Source organism: Bicyclus anynana, chromosome 16 (assembly GCF_947172395.1).
Source record: "Bicyclus anynana chromosome 16, ilBicAnyn1.1, whole genome shotgun sequence".
Classification (NCBI taxonomy): Eukaryota; Metazoa; Arthropoda; class Insecta; order Lepidoptera; family Nymphalidae; genus Bicyclus; species Bicyclus anynana.
In genome coordinates, this window is record NC_069098.1 from 7828672 (window position 1) to 7851417 (window position 22746).

Genomic DNA, 22746 nt, shown 5'->3' on the forward strand with positions numbered 1-22746 from the left:
CAAGGAGGACAGCCTAACCCTGTTGTGGGCCATTAATATAGACTGATAAAGATGATGATAAACTACATTTGAAATGATGATCCCTTCAATAAACCAAGATGTATAAAGAACGGTTTTGTGACTTTGAAATATGTTTGGGATCGTTTTTCATGTAGTCTATTTATACATCAGCATTTATAAAAAACTATTTATGCACTGCACATCTTGGAAAAAAATGTTTCTTGGAATATCGCAACAATATTTCTAGTTTTATCTGGAAAAATAAAATACAATAAAATTATTTAATTGAATCGAAAGCACTGAATACATAAATAAAATAGAATAGATGACGTCCAACGGACTGTTAAGATCTACAGCGTAGCAACTTGCGTTATTTTAAGTAGTAAAGTATTTATTTTGTAAAGAAATGAATGAAGTTAATTCATTTCTTTACAAAATAAATACTTTACTACTTACTTTACTAGCGTTTATAAACCTTTCTTTGGATTTTTTACGATATTAAATGCTGACAAATATAATTAAAAAGCTTTTTTTAATTATATTTGTCAGCTGATTTTATGTTTGGGTGTAGTTTTAATTGTGTATAATTGTAAAATTTTATTTCAAAATACAAATTATATGATATTACGGTTTACTTAATTTCTTCTTTACTTCTTTAAATATAATGTTTCATCAATGTTAATTGTTAACCGGGACCCAAAGCACAGGATGTCACCCAAATCCAAACTATTACTAAGTATTTCTTTGAATGAATAAAGAAGCTCAATATTTCATAGCTCAGCCCTGAACTTAAACTCAGGACCTCGTCTTTAGAAGCCATATAGTACTGGACCAATGAGATGTTATGAAAATGAAAAAAGTGTAATTGTAATAAATGTGTGAGTTTGAGGCATTTGAGGCTGAAAGTGAAAAGTTCATGTTGGGCGGGCGGGCGGGGGCGGAGCGGACGGCGGGCGGGCGCCGCCGCGCGCCCTCAGTGCGCGCCCAGCCAGGTCCGACACTCGACGTCGGCTCGTCAGACAAACAGCACCTAACATTAACGATCAATATACTAATCGGTAAGGCAAGTGGTTCCTAGTTATTAAAAAAAAAATATGTTTTTGAAAGTGTTACGAATCTTGTGGCCCGAAGTGTAGCCTCTAACTCCGGATGTTTATTGTCCATCTCTGTTTGTCGTTTCGTTTCGCGGGTGTTCGTAGACGTTGAGGGTAACTTTGTCTGCACAGCACGTAAGTTACCTAATGTTTTGTTTTAAATGAAATTAGCAGCTGATGTTGTAACAGCTCATATTTGAAAATTTGAGAAGCTATTCTCGTAATCTGGTGGATAGATGATAGCGGTTGACAACGTAAATGTATTTTCTTTGCGTAGCTACGTGGCAAATTATGCTGTCTTCACATAATTTAAATAATAAATCAAAAGAATTTGTAAATTATGAATAAATGTTAAGAATAAAAGGTTTTTGTAGTAATGGTAATAAAAATAGGTAATTAATTATGTGATTAATAGTCTTGCTATTCAGAGGGTTATACCGCTAGCATATTGAGTATCCATGGGTAAATAAATAAATAAATGGCGAACCTATTATTTAATATTATTTTTAATACTTTCCTTTCAATATTTTTGAAATATTTATGAATATAATAATGTTAAATTATGTAAATTACAATCTACTTTCAATTTTAGAATAAATTAAATTTTATAGTAAATTATTTAAATGGTATTTCAAATGAGGACTTGTATTTTCTTTTATATGTATTTTTTATACAAACTGTACGGATGTTCATAGCCATAAACTACAAGACAAATAGTGCAAGACAAGACGATGTGTGTGCACCTGTTGCGCGATACGATACGACACGACGCAACGCGACGGTCCGTGGCATCGGGAATGTTGTGAATTTGATCCGAGCGAACGCTTCGTCTATTTTGGGCAGCTCACACCCGAGCCAAATTTGCGATCTCGGCAAATCGACGCGCCTTCAAGTATTTTTGTATCCGTTTCATAATACATTTTTTTTGGGTTACCTATCTCTCATCACCTAGTCCACTCGGCCAGGTATGCTTGGCATACGATGGGAGACTTAGTCTAGGATGACTCATATGTATTAAACGGGTCACAGAAAAAGCCAAATTAGCAAAATAAATCTGACATTGGCCTTCATTGTTCATCTTGACCTACGTATTTTTTTTATTTTGTTCCTGTTTTTCCAATATAAATTTATTTATTTTATGATGTTTTAAATATTTTAAATATTTTCTTTTTACTTAATACTTCTATTTATGACGTAAACATATAAACTATTAAAGTCTCTGAATACTTCAAAATACAATGGAAGGACCTACAGTAAAATTACTATGAATTTATAATAACATTCATGAAAATAATTAAAAATAAATTTAATTTCAAATTTTTATAAAATTCCATGATTCCATTTTACAATTTTACTACCAATTAGATCAATTTGGTAATTTGTAAAAAAAGTCATGATTTAAAAAAATATTTTAATTCATTTTCAACAGTTAAATAATAATATTTGAAATCACTACAAAACAATACCTATATTTTTAATACAAATACATAATTGTATTAAATTGAGTTTCGATTTAAAATAAAGCTTGAATCAAATTGCTATTGGATGCCAGCAATTAAAAGTGAAATAAGCTGTGGTAAAAGAGTTTTATTTATTTTTAAATAAAAAAAAAACCAATATCAAAATTCAATTAGTAGGCTCAATGTCAAGTAGTAGGCTTAGTTTATAAGCACTTTTAAAACGTCAAGTTTGACTATTTGTACAGACTCTACCTCCGGTTCGGAAGGCAGGTTCTGCCTCAATATTTATGAATTCTAATAAGAAAGAATAGCTGTAACAAGTTAATAAGAATAAAATATGTTTAGTTGATCAATATTGCTGCCGATATGAAAATTCAATGCAAACGTCTAATACTAATATTATAAATTGCGAAACTCTGTATATCTTTTCACGGCTAAGCCGTTGAACCGATTTCTATGAAATTTGGTATATAGATAGATTGGAGTTTCTTGCCGGTATCTTCTCAGCAGAACCTGCCTTCCGAACCGGTGGTAGAATCTTTACAAATAGTCAACTGACGTGTCAAAAGTGCTTGTAAACTGAGCCTACTTGAAATAAATGATTTTTGATTTGATTTGATTTGATTTGATTTGGATCTTGGAGCAGAACATAGGTTACATTTAATCCCGGAAAATCCATAGTTCTCGCGGGATTTGTAAAAAATAGAATTTCACGCGAATGGAGACGCGGTCGTCTGCTAGTAGATTAATAAATGTATATTGAACGTCTCACCTATTCGATCGACCTGCGTACGATCGAAGTTTTGATGAATGGCACAACTGGCTTGCTAAATATAAAGTATGACGCAAACGCCTCAGATATTCCATAGCACATTCAGGGAACTCATGAATCTATCGAGCAAGACGTAGGCGGATAGTTTAGATTAGAGATTTAATTAATTGTCTTAGCTATCTTCGATCTGTATTTATTTTGTTTAATTTGCTAATAGATATATTTATCTATTCGTAACTTGGCATGACCAGAAGTATATATGGAGATTTTCTTGGCTGTTATACAATATAAACATTGATATTAGTCATGCAATAATAGCTGTGAACCTAACGTTTGTCGAATTACTTGATAAAGAATACTACACACCAAGAGTTACTTAAAATAGAGTCTGCAACACTCCGCTGACTTATTCACAACGAACCTCACAACAAGGTCGCGACAAACGCTAAAATAACTAAGCGATGATCAAACATTGGTAAAAACGATCGTTTTCGAGTTACTCTTCACGCTCGTTAGGTTGGCTGTCGGCCAAGTCCATGGGCCAGTCGAACCGGAGCAGCCACGGAGACGGCTATTTGCGGCTCGGCTAACTACTAACGGTACAAACGTCATTGCTCTATTTACGAGGAACGTGCGCGCTATTGTATTCATTATGTCACCCACCTGGTCTACCCTGACTTCTACTCGTATAGTTTGTACAGAACATACAGAGCAAACTCAAATGTACTCGTATGTATGTATGTGTATGTACTCGAATGACTATTATAAAAGGCCACGTCTCCCTTCTTATAGGACAGGATATTTGAAGTTTAGTTATAATACCAACGATGCTCCAATGCGAGTTGGCTGGTGATAGGGTGAAATGTTTGACCATGTAACGATCACTGTCAGATATCATATTGACCGATACTTTCGGCTTAACATGGTACATGGGTGTAAAACTACCAAAGTTTCCTGCAACTGCAAACTGAAAGTTTGGTTACTTGAGCAGCTCGGAGGCGGGATGTTCATCAATAGTTCATAGCCCGACCCAGGACATACGAACTCAGGTGACCTCATGATTCGAAACCACCATTATACCATCGAGGCCATTTTGATTTTGATTTTTATTCTAAGTAGTAATTTTTCTTTGCAGAAACGAGCTCGACATAAACCACCAAAATGTTTAAAAGTCATTTAGAGATGATTGGCAGAAATGAGTCGCCGTCGAAGAAAGCCAGATTTTGGCAATCCTTCGTGCGATCTCTAAAAGGTAATTAAAACGTCAATAGAATAAATGTATAGATGCAAAAATAAAAATTAGGAAAAAATTAATAAACATCATCTAGACATATCATCTTTTAACGCAAGAATTAAGAATGAAACGAAAAATAACATGGTAACCTAAAAGTCTAAGGCACACCGGATCTACAATCATGAATGCTTGGACAATGTCACCTTAAAATTTATCTGAACTCATGACCATATTTTATTGTTAAAATCAATTGATTCCTTGAGACTGACGCCTGTTTTTGGTACAGGATCGGAAGACATCAGAGCCGAAGAGAGGTACAGGCCGTCGCGCCGCAGCGTATTCCCGGAGCTCTTGTCCACCTACCCCTACAGCAAATCTATCTACGATGACCCCGTCGCCGCCGCCGAGAGGATCACAGTCCCCGGATACCGTTACCTGCCAGTCCACCGCGAAGTATACGGCTATTCCCCACGCCCCATCTATGCCCACAACTACCCTCGCTCTCTCGAACAGTACAGGCCAAGTTAGTATCGAACTTTTGGATACATCGATTTGCCAAGTCGTCAACGGATGTTATGATTGTAATAAAAGTAATAGATTATTGATAGCTTGCTCTAAATTTAAATTCGTTGACGTTATTTGGCTTCACACCACATAACACCATTGCTTTGGCAAAAACGCGTGTAACGTGTTTACTTACTCGCTATATATGTTATCTATATTCTTAATTATCTTTTGTATTATTGTTTGCATTATGTTATTGGCATATTTTCTGATATATATTTAGTATCATCTATTTAAGTACTGCATTGTTTATTCCATATATGCTATACAGAAATATAGTCGTTTATATTCAATGCATTTTATAATTAATCCTAAACTAGGACTAATGTGGTAGGCACACTATAACAATGCATGGATGTATATATTCGCATATTTATTTTGATTGTTTCAGCAAAAGCCTGGGCAGTTTAAATGATTAAAATAGATAACTTACTGCGGACATACTTGTACTATAATACTGATGTCAACGAAGAACAAAATATAAATAATGAACAAAGAAAAATATTTTGTATTTGCCGTTTGTAAATTTACAATATCTCAACAGTTCATGTAAATGATCATTATTCTTAATTAAATGTAAATTTGAAATGTTATATAACATTTGTATACATTTTTAATAAAGCTTAAGCATTTAAAATTATACGTGGAGCCTGTTTAAAGCTCGGAGATTTAAATCATAATGAACATTGTATTACGCACTACATAATACACTATCACAAACAGGCAATTCAATATATTGATATTCGTTATTTATAGCATTTCAATATTACCAGTTATTGATTTAATTATATAACATGGCCATCCACAATCAGTTAATTTTGTCATAATACACTTTTCTTTAGGGGTAGAGATACGTATACCCCGAAAAAATACTCCTAGTTCTTGTGAATCATTTAAAATAACAACAATAGTTATCAATTCAGTAACATATTTATAAAACAACAGTTGAATACATTATTGCTTTTGTATCTTTTTAGCATTAAATGTTTGCTTGCAAGTTTTGTCCGAATCATATTTCATTATTGCATGTATTATTTGTATTAGTATTGACATGACATGTATTATTATTATTATTATATAGAAATCACCTCTTACTCATAACACCTACTCACATTTATAAATATCATTAAAGTTTTCTATATTATTGTTAAATCTTCAAGCATTGGTCAGGTGACACATTTTTTTTTATTTTACCTATTAATAATATGCCCCCTTTTATCCTCCTTATGAGTATAAAATTATATAGTTCATCTTCATATAACAAGTCTTGCGTGAATAGAGGTGAGTTCTTATTCAAAATATAATATAACTTTATTATTAACATTTAATTAAAGCATATAAGCTAATGCTGTTTAACAAATCACTAATATTGTAAATAGTTGTAATCTACTTTCAAGTAACTTTATCTGTTAATTTAATTCTCTATATTTTATTTGTGGTCTTCTTTTAGTTTTATCCTTTGATAATATTTTTTTGTTTGGTTTATTTTAATTTGCCTTGAATTTCATGTCATGTAGTGCATCAAACGTATTATGACGTAGTCTTGATTACGAAAGTTCCATAACAATATCCGTTGGTATCCTGTTCCTGTAATTCGTCACTATTAGGAACAAGTACTTAACAGTTTATTGGATAAATAGCTTTAATTCTAACAAGACTACTTTCGTTTACCTTTAATTTAGCATAAGTATCTAACGTGGGTACTTTACGCGTTACCTACCCTCAGTTACTTATGTTATTAATGTAAAATCTAGATTATTATGCATTTGGTTATCTTTATTTACTTGAGTATTCCATGACTTAACTCCCTTCACTTGATCGGTTAGTTTTCTTATTAATTTGAAACGTAAAATACTTTGCACTTGTATTATATGTGGATGTGTTTACTTCAACAGTTTACCACGTACCGAGGCGTCTGAGGCGAGGCGTCGATCCCTTCGACGCCCACAAGGCTTGGCAGGACCATCTCGACAGACTGGCCGCCATCGACCGTCTGTACCCCTCTCGCTACGGCCTCTACTTGAAGGACCGGGCATACCCCATCACCGACTTGAGCGCTCCCATCATCGACCCTCTCTCTCCTAAGAGCCTTAAAGGCATCGAATATGAACCCGACTCCAAACCTCACTGGGGAACAGGTAAATTCTAAAACAAACTTTTAGCGTATAAATAAGCTAGATTAAGAGCTGCCAAGGTTGGTCCATTCGAATTTCGCTCGAAATTATCTCGCTTTGAGGTTACGTCTATTAAAATTGACATGGTTGAGGTACCTGCCACTTGGTCTTTTAACGTGTCTCGAAAAGACTGATTGTTATTGTAAGTTACGAATGGGCGAAGCTCGGTGAGTAAGCTGGTCTACGTTACGAACTGGATAATAGATGACGTCAATCGTGCTGTAGATGGTTTATTACAAAAGGTATTAAATCTTTTTGCATTTAAATTGAATCGATCTATTTGAAAGCGAATCACGTGGATACAGACGAATGCAAAGGAAACATCACTCTCTGTTGGATTCAATTAACATTGAATTTTAATAGCTTGAGAGATTACCTATCGTTATTTAATGATATAATTGAGTTTATTTAAATCGATTGGAAATAATTAAGATCTTTACAATTTTATATTGGAGACTATAAATTTTTAGAATTTAAGAACTTGAATATAATTGTTTGTTAAACTAGTATACAAGTTTCTATTTATTTGTTTTTCTAATTTAAAAGTCATTTTTGTATATAAAATGTACGACAATACGATTTAAAAACAAATTGATATTATACAAAATCATTGTTAATCAACACATACATACCCATAACTAAAAGTAGGCCTTTTTAATTTTTTTTTTTGTAATTGTATTGTTACGTACTTTATAAATAGTACAAAAACATACTAACCCATTCATATTTTTATATTAAAATTTAAAAGACCGATCCGTGTTTTGATTTAGTAGTTTAGTAACCTTCCTGTCATCTTCTATACGTCTTTGTAAAATAAGACATTCTTAACTTTCTCAAGGATTAAATATAACCCGCAATGTTTTCTACAAAAAAAAAAAATCGTGCATTCATTTTTGTTCATCTGACATGTGCATGAAACGCATTGTATATAGCGCAGCAAGACTCACCGGAACGATCACATCTAATAAGTACGATATTCATATCGGTGAACACTGCACTCTACCTGATCTATCAGAAATCAAAACAAAACAATCCGAATGATTAGTACCGCGCTTGAACGTGTTGTTTCAATGCGCGGTACTGACTATGAGACTTACCGTGAAGGAGCGTGGCCAGCGAGGATATCGGACGTGTTCAAAAAGGATCCATTCTTTGCCGAGGCTGAAAAATGGGCCGGTTTTGACCGATCACTTCGAGGGAGGTCCCCGACGCCCGTGAAGCCGAGAATAAGTCCGCCGCGTGACTCTGAGATCGCATTCGATGCCGACGGTAAGGGCAACAGGCACCCTATCTTCGACAAATCTCTTCTTGTTATAACGCCTTAGCCATGTGGCACGTCGATTCTCTTTCTACAAACGCTAACGCTAACAAAATGTATGGAAATGACAGATCAGATCGACAACTTGTTTACGTGACCTGTCGATAGTCAATGTCATTCCCATACATTTTTGAATTTTCGAAGCGTTAAAGTTTGTAGAAACAGAATCGACGTGCCAAATGGCTAACGGCCCAGTATAGAATCTGAGTCCAAGTTTTTGCTACCGTCTTCTCTCCAGCACTTGTCACATAATTGTTATTAAAGTAGTTAGATGTTTTATCTTATTAAATCAGTGTCTTCTTTTATTTCTCCCGTGAATATGATTTCAGGACATCCTATATTCACTATAAAACATTTTCTATAGTATTCATTACTTTCTGTATTGAGGTCACCTGCATAGATCGTCGTTGCGATTGCATGCAAACTATCATTATTAAATTGTGTGCATATTTTTTAATAACCATTGTGTAAAAAAACATAATATTATATTTTGCACAACAATGGCATGGCACCAGAGCATGTTAGAATACAAATACTTTTTTTAGATTTACAAACCAATAAAATTTCTAATGAAAAGCTGCAGAAAATATAAAACAACTACAAGATAACAGGACTTTTCTGCAAAATCATAATGTGTATGAGACATTTACGAAAAATATGTTCTATCAGTAACATATAACGATTAATAAAAAAATATTTAACATGTTCAATATCACTTATAACGCCTACTTTATAGGTGTAACCAAATGATATTTTAATTATCAGTGGAATCATTTAAAGTAGATTTTAGTTAATATATGTAATGAAGCTTCATATGTGTATCAATAACAATATTGCTGTGCTTATTGCAGTGCGGGAGCGATGACGTCATAATATAAACGTGTCTGTTGTCTGGGCATTAATCATTGTGACATATAGGTGCGCCGCTATACACCGCCAGCGGGCTTCGCCGCAGGCCCTGGGCCGACATTCTGAACCCGAGCCCGGCTCTGCCTTACTCGGCGATCATTCGGGACCCCTTCTGGTACGACTGGCCGGAGCTACGCCCCATGGCCCGATGGGACAGGAGCCCCTCATATATCCGCGACTCTTACCTCTCACCCGTCAAACGCACCTTCCTCTGGGACAAGCACCCGATCAGGCCTTTAGGTTAGTGGGTTGCTGTTATATAGATGCTTTATCGAGCTGTAATATTGGCCTACTTTCTCATCAGCAGCTCTTGATCATTTTTTTTTTAATTTACAATTTGCTAATATTGAATCTCTCATCATGGCAGATCTAATGGTGTACGACAGATTAACAGTGGATGATTTAAGCAAGACAATGCCGTTCATGCGTTGTATATAAAAGTATCAGGTACTTTCTCAGTGGGTAAAGAACAAATATTTGCACTTGGATAATGCAGTTATGAGTATTGTACCTCATGTCAATAAACTCATGTTTGTATCCTAACAACTTTGTCACTATCTTATTTAGTGACTCTACCATTACTCAGATCTACATTGGTAGAGTTTCAGTCTAAATAGAAAACCCTTTGAATTTTGTGTTTTCCCGTTTACTGTAGTTTATAATTAATTATAAAATAGTGCATCAACTGTAGACTCCTCATTATAAATGTGTTTCAAATATTTTACTTAATGTTTCATAACTTTCCACTTTTTCATAATGTCGTTCGCAGCATTGATGCCATAAGTATTTTTATTAATACGAGTACATATAATCTAACCCTATACCTGTACTTTGCCTTAGTTATAAGCCCCCTGGAACTGTTTTCTTTCCGTGTCTGCCTAATACCTATCCTGCTATACGTACACCTTTCATAACATATTCAAATCTATACTATATCTAAACTGACTTTATTTCAATTTCTTTTCTAACTACCTAATCATTGTTAAAATATAATAAAAATATAATAAAAATATAATAAATAAAAGAATAGGTAGTTGGACAAGGGCGTCGCCAGCCTTGTTCCCTTGGGGGGAAAGTTAATACTGGTAGTATTATAGAGAATGAGTACAAAAATAGTAGGTTATCGTAGGCGTCAAAATCACGTAGCTACATTAATTGTAGCGCTACGAGAATACCTCTACGACGATTATTATTGCAAAAAAAATTGACTGAATAGTCTTTTGGTTCAGGCTATATTTTTGTAAATTTCTAAGGAAGGGGGGAAGCTAAAACGAACTTGACCCCCCCTCTCCAACCCCCTTGCGATGTCCTTGTAATATTACGCCTGACAAAGCAGCTGTGATGAATAAAATAAAACACGGAAGATATGAACGAAACGTATAGGGTGATTTTCGGTGATTCCGATTTGATGTTACTTTGTACCTACCTAAGTTAATACAACAACAACTCGAAAATTCCTCGATTCTCATGCGCTGTACTGGACAGCTCTTTGTACGGTCGTCCTCGAATGGTTTTGGATGTCAGTTCTTTTGAGCAGGGATTGCCCAATGGAACAAATTACATTTTTTTCAAGTTTCTTGTAAAATAAAATATGAATTGTAGGCCAAGAGCATACCATATGTACACTAATTGTAGCACTTTACCTTTACAGCGATTTTTATTGGAAAGCGAAGCTCCTGGGTATGTCTGAACATTGAGTTTGCGTTTTTCCAAATAATTTATTAATTATTATTAAGTAGGTACAATGTGGGTTTATGCAGTTATCAATAATAATAACCGTCGATGCAGTTAACTGTATAGTTAACCGTAAAGTTATAGTTACATTTTGGCCACATCTAATTTTTAATTAGAAATATACTAATCTACATTAAGATTAATCTACAATTGAAGCTGCAAGCTGTTTGGGTATAAAGTAGTTTTTTATTTTTATGTTTTTTTCATTTGGATTATTTATCTTCTATAAAAAGCTTGGCAACTTCGTTAATAACACGAACGCGGGGTCGGGGGACGTGTAGCGATGAAAGAAAAGCCCTGGGTAGGGTTCTGTAGATTAAGTTAGCACTTTATTCCCGTAATGCACAAAAATACCGATAACGACACCCTATACCATGGGATAGACGATATAAAACTTCATCCTCACTTTGCATGTAGGGAAGGAACCCCAAGTTTTTTTTTAATTTTCTTTTTACCACTTTCTAGTGTATCTACAGATACTGAGCAATCGTACTGACATTGGGGATTACCAAAATTTTACTAATATTTGCTTTTACACGTAAGAGGCCCGTGTAGTCCGGGGGGGCCGTATCATTGATACGGCTGATACAGCAGCTACGCCCCTGGACGACACGTAATTGCAAAAGGGCAGGATAGTCCTCCTGTAATTGCATTACAGGGGGACTATTCTGTAACGACACTTTTATCACTTCGACTGTGTGAGCTACGAACATTTATCTATCGCTCTCTGTTTATTGTTTCGTGTTAGACAGAGATTGTATAGTATAGAGGTGAATTCAAAACTCGCACTCGAGTTTTACAAAACATCGTTACTGAGTAGTCCTACAGTTTCTATAGATAGAGAAAGTGTGTGCCGGAACTCACTTTACTGTCTTCAAAATTTTCCGTCCATTTTTTTTTAATATTTGCCATATCTTATATATATGACAAATATTCCCATTTCCCTCCAACTAGTCGGGAAAGACTGTATTAGAAGTGGGTACGACAATAGACCAACGGGGAGGGGATCGAACCACCACACCTCGGTGATGACTCCGACCACTCTTACCGCTGAGCTATTAAGGATTTATTTTACTTTGGTTGAACATTTTAATCATTACAATTTGAAGGTAAAAAAAACATCAAAATTAACATCTAAAGAGAGAGAGAAATCTCTAAGTGTATTCACATTGACCTCTTATAATAAAAGATCGATTTGTACTCACTAAAATACCGTCACGATTTACATACCCGTACGACCATACAATTACTCTTTATCGTTTAACATAAATATTATGAAAATAATATTTACCACTAAACCAACTCTACAATATAAAAAAACTTGGTCGTGAGTTATTATTATTAAATAAAAATATTTTTTTTCAGCTGCTGCTTTCTAAAGGGCCGGTCATCGCTCCTTACTTGCTAAGTTACATTTTATAATGCCTACCTATTAAAACATTTATTTTTAATTGTTCATTTGTTTAAATTATGACTATGTTACAAATTAATTATTTTGACATCGCGTACAGTATTTTTCCGGTTCATATTTTTTTAAGATCTCAAAGACTGCATTAACATAGTCACTGCCACGGAAATGAACTTTGTTACAGTGAAATTGTTTTTATTATATTAATTATTATTATTTTTATGTACTACAAAACTTAAAAAAATCAATAAAATACAAAAACTCCGAATTATTTTATTTCTCCTTATTTTTAAATAAAAAGAGTAAAATAATAATTAGGTACTCTTACCTAAATTAAGGTTCCAGAACAACAACCGAAAACATAGTCTGTCATGAATGAGAAGTCCGCCATATTGGACTTAGAGTGACGTCATTTTAATTTTCAAGTTACTCTCAGCAAGCCCTTACATTTGAGTGCAAAAAACAATGCCATGTATAAAAAGATCGCCATATTGGATTTAGAGTGACGTCACATTATTTTTGGAGATATACCCAACAAGTCCTTTCACTTGTACCTACTTGTAAAGTCCGCCATCTTGGTTATTCGTCATATTGTTTTAGAATGACGTCACACAGCTAACTACACATTCTCATCCATACTACTAACGTACAAAATTTCTTCAGAATTTAAAATCCCAAACTCTTAAATAGGCTCTGCGCGAGATTGCAGAACTCTTTTGGGATTTAGCCTCTATGAAAAGTTGAGAGCCTTCTTAAAAAGTTAGTCTTAATAGTAGGGCTCGAAGTTCTGAAAACGAAGACTCCTAAATAGATTTAGATTCGAGGCTACAGAGCTATTTGGTCTTTAAGCCTTCAAGTGGCCTAAAAACAGAGTTAAAAGACTAGAGTACTAAACTGAAACCGCCACTGTAGCCGACGATTCTCTATCTACGTTCGCAAACGCTTCGAAAACTAGAAAAATGTATGGAAATGACAGATCTTGATCATGTGACTTGTCGATAGCAAAATGTCATTCCAATACATTTTTCTACTTTTCGAAGCGTTTATTCAGGTCACGGTTACCTCCTCCAGACAGGTAACGGTTACCTCCTCCAGAATGGCCCTCTAAGCCGAGGTCCGAGTCTCATAGGAGACGCTCTTAGAGAGCCGTTCCGTCCTCTTTCTTTCTTTCAGCCTTCGGGTCACATCAGGCGATGCTTCAGCGCTCGGTGACGCCGTAGTGGTTCCGCAGGGAGCTATCGGCACCTACTCAGACAGAAAAAAAAATGAAGCGTTTGCGATCGTAGAAAGACAATCGACGTGCAACTTGGCTACGAGGGCTAAAGTAGGTACGCATTTGTAAAGGCGTTGTTGGCCAATATTATTTCCTCTAAGTTTCAAATGGAATAATCTAGTAAAAAGACAAGATTTTTAGTACATTTTTCATTTCTGTATCATTCTGAAGAGTGAGCCCAATTTCGGAATTCTCCTTAGAAGCTTCTATGCCTGCTGGAAGTGCCTTAGTTTTGATGATCGGTTAGTCGTTTTGACAGTCTCCGTGGCGCAGTGCTATGTGCGGTGGATTTACAAGACGGAGGTGCTGCGTTCGATCCCCGGCTGGGTCGATTGAGGTTTTCTCTATTGGTCCAGGTCTGGCTAGAGCTAGGTTTGACCGTGATTAGTTACCCTACGGCAAGCGATATAGCGTTCCCATACCACTTCTATCTTAGATTGCATCATCACTTACCATCAGGTGAGATCGTAGTCAAGGGCTCTAAGTTGTAAAGAATAAAAAAAGTCAGTGACAAAATTAAGAATCTTTGACTAGTTAAAATTCTCAGGCTTCTGTGAAATTTATTCTAAATATTCCGTGTCTATACAATGCCGGCCTGGGTATTGAAAATTCAGGATTCTAGATTAATCTACATCGAAATTGGCTAGAATTGCTTCGAGAAATGTATGGTATGGCTGTGCCTCTTCTTAGCTTAACCTGGCGAGGGCCCCCAGATAAGCACTTGAAAAAACACGGTTATCTTGAAATCACAGACAGACACTTCAATTTTATTAAAGTTAAGATTTATTTTAGCCGTGGTAGCCCAGTGTGTAGGACCTCTGCCTCCGATTCCGGGGCATGCACCTCCCAACTTTTCAGTTGTGTGCATTGTAAGAAATTAAATATCACGTGTCTCAAACTGTGAAGGAAAACATTGTGAGGAAACCTGCATACCAGAGAATTTTGTTAATTCTCTGCGAGTGTGAAGTCTTCCATTCCGCATTGGGGCAGCGTGGTGGACTAAGGCCTAACCCCTCTCATTCTGAGAGGAGACTCGAGCTCAGCAGTGAGCCGAATATGGGTTGATAACGAACTGTTGTACACTACAGCTCGCCGCCAAACTCGTTTCACGCACACTAAGAGCGCACTGCTTCAAAACTCCTATTTTAAGTCTGCCAAAAAAGGTCAGCACGTTCTTATGGAAGGCGACTTAATAAAACACAAATATTTTAAAACGTGTATTTTTTATTAATAGATAATATTGTTCTTATCTCTTAGTAGCGATCCTCACCAGGCAACCTTAGGATATCAAATTTAATATAAACTATATTAATTTGGTGAAATAAGGGTCCAAAATATATCGATATCTATTAATAAAAGTTAAAATTTTTTTAAAGAGCTTAATTTAAATATCACGTATTTTTTCAAATTTTCCAAACGTTTTGTGACGTCACTAACACGTGATGTCCTAAACGTCGAACTAATTGTTAGCTAATATTTTTGGTATACGCTCCGTTTGTAAGGGATTTATTATAGTGACGTCATGAAACAGTTGAAATATAGACCGTCATGGCCGACAGGCGTTTTGGCTCGTATTGTCAAAAACATATTTAAAAACTAAAATTTTCATGTAATCAAGTCTTTAAAAAAATATGAAAAATATTTCTTCAGTCTAGTCTAGAACGATAATGAACTATTTATGACCATTTAAAAAAAGTGTCAACTAGCCTATCGCTCTTGTGGCCTGTGGGTTCGCATATGTATTAAAAACTTGCTTTTTTGTTTACATTTATAATTGCATATCTCGCAGGAAAATGGCTTTTCATCAGTGTGGGTCATTGTGTGTCTTAATAAACTACTTTTTTGTGCACATTTATAATTGCATATCTCACAGGAAAATGGCTTCTCACCAGTGTATGTTCTAATATGCTGTAATAAATAACTTTTTAACGCAAATTTGCAATTCACATCTCACAGGAAAATGGCTTTTCATGAGTGTGCGTTTTAATATGCCGTAATAAATTACTATTAATTGCACACTTAAATCTCACAGGAAAGTGGTTTTTCACCAGTGTGAGTTTTAATATGCAGTAATAAATGAGTTTTTCGTGCAAATTTACGTTTGCATATGTCACAGGTAAATGGTTTATCCCCAGTGTGGTTCATCTTGTGTTGTAATAATTGATTTTTTAGTGCACATTTATAATTACATATCTCACAGGAAAATGGCTTTACACCAGAGTGGGTTTTAATATGCTGTAATAAATGACTTTTTCGTGCAAATTTACGTTTGCAAATCTCACAGGAAAATGGCTTTTCACCAGAGTGGTTCATCTTGTGTTGTAATAATTGATCTTTTTGTGCACATTTATAATTGCATATCTCACAGGAAAATGGCTTTTCACCAGTGTGTGTTTTAATATGCCGTAATAAATGACCTTTTCGTGCAAATTTATATTTGCATATCTCACATGAAAATGGCTTTTCACCAGTGTGGTTCATCTTGTGTTGTAATAATTGATGTTTTCGTGCACATTTATAATTACATTTGTCACAGGAAAATGGCTTTTCACCAGTGTGCCTCATCTTGTGTTCTAATAATTGATGTTTTTGTGTACATTTATATTTGCATATCTCACAGGAAAATGGCTTCTCACCAGTGTGGGTTTTAATATGCTGTAATAAATTACCTTTATATGCAGATTTATAATTGCAAATCTCACAGGAAAATGGCTTTTCATCAGTGTGAGTTTTCTTGTGCTTATTTATATCCCTTTTTCGTACACATTTATAGTTGCATATCTCACAAGAGTAAGGTCTCACGTGTTGATTCTCACCAAGTACAACTTTCTTGGGTTTCTTGAATATATCGTGTAACAGGACTACACAATTTGTGAATCTATTTGTATCTGATGATGATCGATTGTCCAGTTCGCCATTGTTAGTTAGAAGGATTTGTTCACTTTTCTGAATAGAAGGTGCTTCTTCAGTTGCCTGCACTTTGTTCTCGTTACTTGCAGCAAGTCTCGCGAACAGTGGAGCGACTGAAAGAAAACATTCTTCTTATAATTTACTCCGACAAACCTTTATTACAGCTCTACTCAAATATCCATTAATCTATACTTATAATAAATCTGTAGAGGTCTGTACATGAAATATATTTCCAAAATAACTATCAGGGGGTGATTAGTGATACTGATGCCAAAAATGCAATCAGTAAAATTTTCGTCTGTCTGTCTGTATGTTCGTTGTAGAAACAAAAACTACTCGACAGATTTTAAATGAAACTTAGTACAATTATTCTTCATACTTCTGGGCAGGTTATAGTGTAGTTTTCATCACACTAAGATCAATAGGAGCAGAGCAGTGAAGGGAAATGTTGGGAAAATGGGAGGACTACATTTTTAAAGCAATACTATAAGGGCTGGATTAAAGAGGTCTAAGGGCGGACTAAGTCGCGGGCGTCCACTAGTACATAATAAGTCTCGGCATAGTTGTAGTACCAGAGGTGCAGGGTTTGATTCCCGGCCATAAGACTATTGTCGTTCTCCCTCCAAAGTCCAAACACGGGCTATTTACTTAAGGGGAGGGGAGAGGAGTAATAGCCTTTCAAATGACTCTCCCAGATCAGAGTAACTTATTATGATGGGGGAAAACCACTGAAAAATCTTGCTATACTTGTGGTGAGGAATTTGTTAGTTGGATGCAAGGTGCTCCTGAGTAGAAGTCTTTACTTACAGCGTAATGATAGAGTACTTAAAATTATACATGAAGCTCAAATTCGTCTTGTAGGCCCTCTTCAATCCTAGGTTATGCATTTATTTAGACTTTATATAGTAAGTATAGTATAGTAAGCGAGTTTGCCGGGGCCTAAATGATGAAGCATTTAACGAACAAAGCTGTTAGGAAGCTAGGACATTTGATACAGCCAGTCAAGATAGCTTGCAACATAAGAATGTCACTCTGATTTCTTCTTTGCTCCAGGGTGTCTATTTTATAGTTACAAACTTCTTCATAATTGTGGAATCGCCGCCTGTAGCCTTGGAAATGCCTATCTTGTACCTATAATATAATAGCGAGGCCAAATATTACACAAATATTCATCTACAATCTCACCTGATGGTAAGTGATGATGCAATCTAAGATGGAAGCGGGCTAACTTGTTAGGAATAGGATGAAAATCCACACCCCTTTTGGTTTCTACACGACATCGTACCGGAACGCTAAATCGCTTTACGGTACGTCTTTGTCGGTAGGGTGGTAACTAGCCACAGCCGAAGCCTCCCACCAGCCAGTTTGATGAAACCTAGTAGTTTGTAGGCTTTATCCGCTAAAACGTCGATGTGTTTATTCATCGATAGTTTGTTATCAATTAATATACCCAGATTTTTGACTGAACTTCCATTGAATATAATGACATCATTAAATTTATAATCGAAATTTATAATCTTTCTTGCGAATCAACAGTGATAACATTTTTTAGTGTTGACAATTACTCTATTCCTAGCATAGTACTCAGTCAAATCATTTAAGTCTTCTTGTAGTTTGAAACAATCATCAAGGGAGCGTATTTTATAACAAATATTTTTGTCATATCACAATTCAAACAATTTCTGTATCGGTGCTAGAGGATTACCAGCAAAATCTTTCTATAACTTGCATTAAGACCTAGGTCTCTATAGAACTCCAGCAAGTTTTATATTAGAGCTGGTATCCAAAGCTGCTCTAGTAGGATCATACCTGATTTGGCTAGCCAAGAACAACACGAGTGGAGAAGGAGAGTGTTAATCAATCGTCAAGGAATTCCTTAACCCTACGTCCTTTGGTCACAAGTTCATGACTCTGTACGGAGTTTTTCTCTCTGCCACGCGATGGACCTGGCACACGCATGGTGAATCCATGTATTGCTAAGATATGCATCTTATATTTCAAAGAGTAAACAAACAAATACTAATCCCACAAAGGAGAGAATCACATCCTTTTGTGTGTTTTGCCACACAAAAGGATATGATTCTCTCCTTATAAGTAAACACTTAGTTACGTACCTAAAGCTTAAGCGCAGTCTGCAGCCGGGAGAGGGACATCATTCAGCCTCAGACTTCCTGTTCTGTGAAATAAAGCAGAAGAATGTGAGTTTGCCAGCTTGACAGCCACAATAATACAGTTGTTATTTTAAGTAGCAAAATGAATGGACTAGGCAGATAGCCCACCTGATGGTGGAACAGTTCGCAGGGTGTGCAAGGAACATCCTACAATTTATCCATCAGCCTGAGGCGTAGGTGTCGAGCCTTGTGGGCCTGTAATTACACAGGTACTAGACCGGAATACTCACAGCACATTATCCCAGACTTGTAGTGCATAAGCAGTGTTATGACACAAAAGTGTATTTCAGATAGCATTGTGCTGGTGACAGTTCGTTTCGCTCTTGAAAGTTAGCTGCGTTTTGCGATAATAGTACGTATTGCAGATGTCATAAGGCAACTGTCACTTTACCCATGCTATCTGAAAAACACTTTAGCGTTGTATACTGACTTGTTCTGCAGCATAAATGAGTCACAGCTGCGGCTCACAGCTGCACGAAGCTCCCACACTTGTGATGCACATGGAGTGTCGCTGCCAGCGTTCTGCCAAATACAAAACACATTTACAACATGTCTGTCTGTCCACAGAGGATATATGATAGATATGCAGAGGCAATATACCACCTCCATCGAGAAGGTACCTGGTGATACTTGCTCATGTGTTCCTTGTATGCAGGCTCTTGCACAAAGTCTGCAAAACAAAATGCACATTCCAAGATAGCACTTTCACTCTTGATCAAACTCTGTGTTGAGGCCACATGTTCTGCTGCTTTCCAACAATTAGCTTCACTTATAGCTTCATCCAGTAGCCTTGACTCTAACTCTATGTTCCTGTCAGAGTATTCATCATCAAAGGCACAGTCATTGTTGGAATTGTCTCTGTGATTGTCATCTTTTTGTGACATTTCCAAGTTATCAGTACTTGATATGGAGTCAGAACTGCCTTCATTTTTCACCGCAACTGTTGCAACACCTCCCACTACAGTTTCCTCTGCTGCTGTCTGTTTTTCTTCATCAGTGTGATCTATGTACAAGTCACAATGGTTAACTCCTAATGTTGTTTGTGTCAAATTACACTTCAGATGTGCAGTTGTGCAGTTCAGCAATTCTTTGTGTTTTATAGTATTCTGAAACAAGGTCAATGTTAACGCCAAACAATCAACTCGTCAAGACTTAACTATGTATTTCAGGTTTACATATAAATGAAATTGTTAATACTAAGTACTCACTAATTCATGTTGTCCAACTAAGTCTGTCATCAGTGAATGGGCTCTCAAGCTCAAGTCTCTAAATCTATTGAAGTTCATCAATTTTTGAGCACACAGCACACAGAGTGTTTGCTTCAGGTTTGCTTGACAACACAACTGAAACAACTGCACAGAAACATGACTGATAAAAAGAAAATATTATAAAACCAGACTACTTAAAAGTAATGAACTGAAAGGAGAAGAACAAATTTCACAATCCTACTAATATTGACACCTTTGACACCAGTGAACCTGTGTCCTTTTACCACGGGAATTGGGTGGAATGGTCCCTAATTTAGGACTGATCACCCGTCTGGCCTCGTCAGACGTCCCCTCAATAAATATATATCCTACTAATATTATAAACGCGAAAGTTGTTGTTACTATTTAGTGCCGCAACTACTGAATCGATTTAGCTTTTTAGTTAATTTGAAATGGAAATAAATTTCATTTTGGATTACTTTTCATCCCAGAAAAATCTATGGTTCCTGAGAAATTTGTGAAAAAATTAATTTGCAAATACTTCAGTAAACACTTTCTCAGTAACAGAGTAATTAAATAATAATCAACAGGCATCAAATTATTAAGTTTTCAATTATCTTTGTCCTTAATAGCTTTTTCCATAGAATACTATATTTTCTTTGAGTGTATTAAATTTTTTACATCCTAAGTAATACATACTAAAATAATACATTTTTCTGAAAAAATGTTGGTAGCCCTAACTGTAGGGCATGCCAAAGAAATTGACATACACACTTACATACGCTCAAAGAACATTCACACAAGGAGGGTCTATCTGACACAGTCAGGTAATGACTATAGCCAGATTTACATTTATCTGACATGTTGTGTTGTGACGCATCAGAACAGAATTGGTTTCATACATTTTGTATGTGACACATCAGAAGCCATCATGACATGTCACAACAGATATATGTAAATGTTACCATACAAAATGTATGATGCCAATTCTGTTCTGATGTGTCACAACACAACACGTCAGACAAATATAAATCTGGCTTAATGAGACAAATGTTGACCTATGTTCTATATCTCTATACAGTTTCAAGTAGTACAATATGATTGTCAACTCACAGACAGTCCAGTTAGCTGTTCATATGCCTCCTCCAACTTATGTTTGCTCATTAGAGTCAGCTTGCTGTCAGTGTCCAGGCATATCATGCACATCTGTAAACATAACAATAGTCACAACTGCTGGCATTGTATTTACATGTTACAAATTAATTAAATTTTATGTACTCATGTTCGTAAGATCTTTTATTATTAGTGATTGTATAGATCAAATAAAAACATAATAAACTTACCTGCACTGTTGACGGAACAGCATTAGAGTGGATCTCCTTCACACTAGTGTTTGTATTAAGGAAGTCATCATCTAAGAAGTGCTGGGAGCAGACCACAGCAGTGTCGGGCAGGTGATGGTCTTCTATGCTGAGGGCTCTGAGCAAAGCAGTACAGAGATTTCCTTCCCTGGGTAATCTAAATCAACATACATGGTATTCACAGCTGTGTCTTCACTACTAAGATTTTTTATTCAATATATTGATAAACATATTGAATACAGAGTTACAAACTAGGCAATGGAATTATTCTAGGATATAACTAGGATCATAAAAAGGAACAACTAAAGCTCAGTCACTTGGTACACAGTGTGTGAGACAAGGTCATAGTTATAGGTATTGTTAAGGTAGCTTCTGAAAGTCAGAAAAAGGCTTGTCGACAAAGAGTTGTTAAGTTGTCTGTGAGATTGGCGGCTACAGCCGAAATTCAGGTGATAAATAATTCTACTTGCCCATAAAAGGTAATGTTCTCTGATGTTGACACATTGTCTGATGTATTTTCGCAAAAAGGCACACAGCACTGCATTATTGCTTCTTCGTCACAAATACAATTGATCTCTGATACTGCTCTTTGGCTCACTGTAAAATGTAATCTGCTTCACTTCTTAGTTCTTAAGAGGGAATACCTAAAATTCACGTTTCACGTGGTATTTAACATTATGATACCGTTACCTTTGTTTAGATTCAATGATACTTTTAGACTTTCTATTTATTGTAATGTGTTTTGTACGGTTTAGTTTACAGGAAGTGTATATTTTTAATTTTTTATCCAATACTAACATTCACAATTTTGCAGAAGACAAATGAAATGACACAATCATAAAGTGTAAATTATTTTAAAGGGGAATTAATGAAGCTATTATATCATTGAACATCTGAATATGAACCACAAAAAATACTTTTAGAAATTTTGAATTTTTAAACCAAACGGCTAAATTTTGATTTGAACAATACTGTTTGGTTTGGTCTGTTTCAGTCTGTTTGTTTTGTTTATTTATTTATTTCTGTGGTTTATTTGCTTGACAGTTGACAGCAAGGAAGTAACTACGACAGTGACACATCATTTGGTTTTTTTACTAACAAGCTTTATGGCTCTGAGTTCTAGCCTTTTTGAGCAACATCACTTGAAATGAAAGGT

The 22746-nt window shown here is 35.6% G+C and overlaps 2 protein-coding genes across 13 annotated transcripts; one reads left to right on the forward strand and one right to left on the reverse strand.

Annotated features, from left to right (window-relative positions):
• Positions 1–918: 918 nt before the first annotated feature.
• LOC112056039 (uncharacterized) lies at positions 919–12931 on the forward strand. 9 transcript variants are annotated; one of them, XM_024096376.2, is made up of 8 exons: positions 919–1058; positions 4462–4578; positions 4847–5083; positions 7020–7262; positions 8403–8567; positions 9535–9765; positions 9893–9972; positions 12625–12931. In XM_024096376.2, exons 2-7 carry the CDS (start codon positions 4488–4490, stop codon positions 9961–9963), a joined length of 1038 nt encoding a protein of 345 aa, XP_023952144.1. In that variant the 5' UTR covers positions 919–1058; positions 4462–4487; the 3' UTR covers positions 9964–9972; positions 12625–12931. The 9 variants fall into 9 exon arrangements, with proteins under 9 accessions (XP_023952144.1, XP_023952147.1, XP_023952148.1 ...); XM_052886189.1 differs by lacking the exon at positions 919–1058 and adding an exon at positions 1078–1229; XM_052886190.1 differs by lacking the exon at positions 919–1058 and adding an exon at positions 3904–3925.
• A 2221-nt stretch (positions 12932–15152) lies between these two features.
• LOC112056038 (uncharacterized) lies at positions 15153–22615 on the reverse strand. Of its 4 annotated transcripts, none has more exons than XM_052886194.1 (9): positions 22389–22614; positions 22061–22187; positions 21573–21747; positions 21343–21435; positions 20230–20373; positions 19642–20127; positions 19452–19543; positions 18965–19026; positions 15153–16963 (listed from the first exon to the last, which is right to left on the reverse strand). In XM_052886194.1, the coding sequence occupies exons 2-8, from the start codon at positions 22132–22134 to the stop codon at positions 18972–18974; spliced, it is 1119 nt and encodes a 372-aa protein (XP_052742154.1). In that variant the 5' UTR covers positions 22135–22187; positions 22389–22614; the 3' UTR covers positions 15153–16963; positions 18965–18971. The 4 variants fall into 4 exon arrangements, 3 of the variants coding, with proteins under 3 accessions (XP_052742154.1, XP_023952140.2, XP_023952142.2); XM_024096372.2 differs by having other exon boundaries at positions 22061–22234; XM_024096374.2 differs by having other exon boundaries at positions 22281–22614.
• Between the last annotated feature and the right edge of the window lie 131 nt (positions 22616–22746).

Excerpts from the sequence above, each read along its gene's own strand:
- LOC112056039 (XM_024096376.2), top strand. The coding sequence starts at position 4,488 with ATGTTTAAAAGTCATTTAGAGATGATTGGCAGAAATGAGTCGCCGTCG. Across the intron at positions 5,084-7,019 it reads TCTCGAACAGTACAGGCCAA|TTTACCACGTACCGAGGCGT; the intron begins GTTAGTATCGAA and ends TTACTTCAACAG. Across the intron at positions 8,568-9,534 it reads GATCGCATTCGATGCCGACG|GTGCGCCGCTATACACCGCC; the intron begins GTAAGGGCAACA and ends TGTGACATATAG.
- LOC112056038 (XM_052886194.1), bottom strand. The coding sequence starts at position 22,134 with ATGCAGTGCTGTGTGCCTTTTTGCGAAAATACATCAGACAATGTGTCA. Across the intron at positions 21,436-21,572 it reads CTGTTCCGTCAACAGTGCAG|ATGTGCATGATATGCCTGGA; the intron begins GTAAGTTTATTA and ends TTATGTTTACAG. Across the intron at positions 20,128-20,229 it reads TAGTTGGACAACATGAATTA|AATACTATAAAACACAAAGA; the intron begins GTGAGTACTTAG and ends ACCTTGTTTCAG.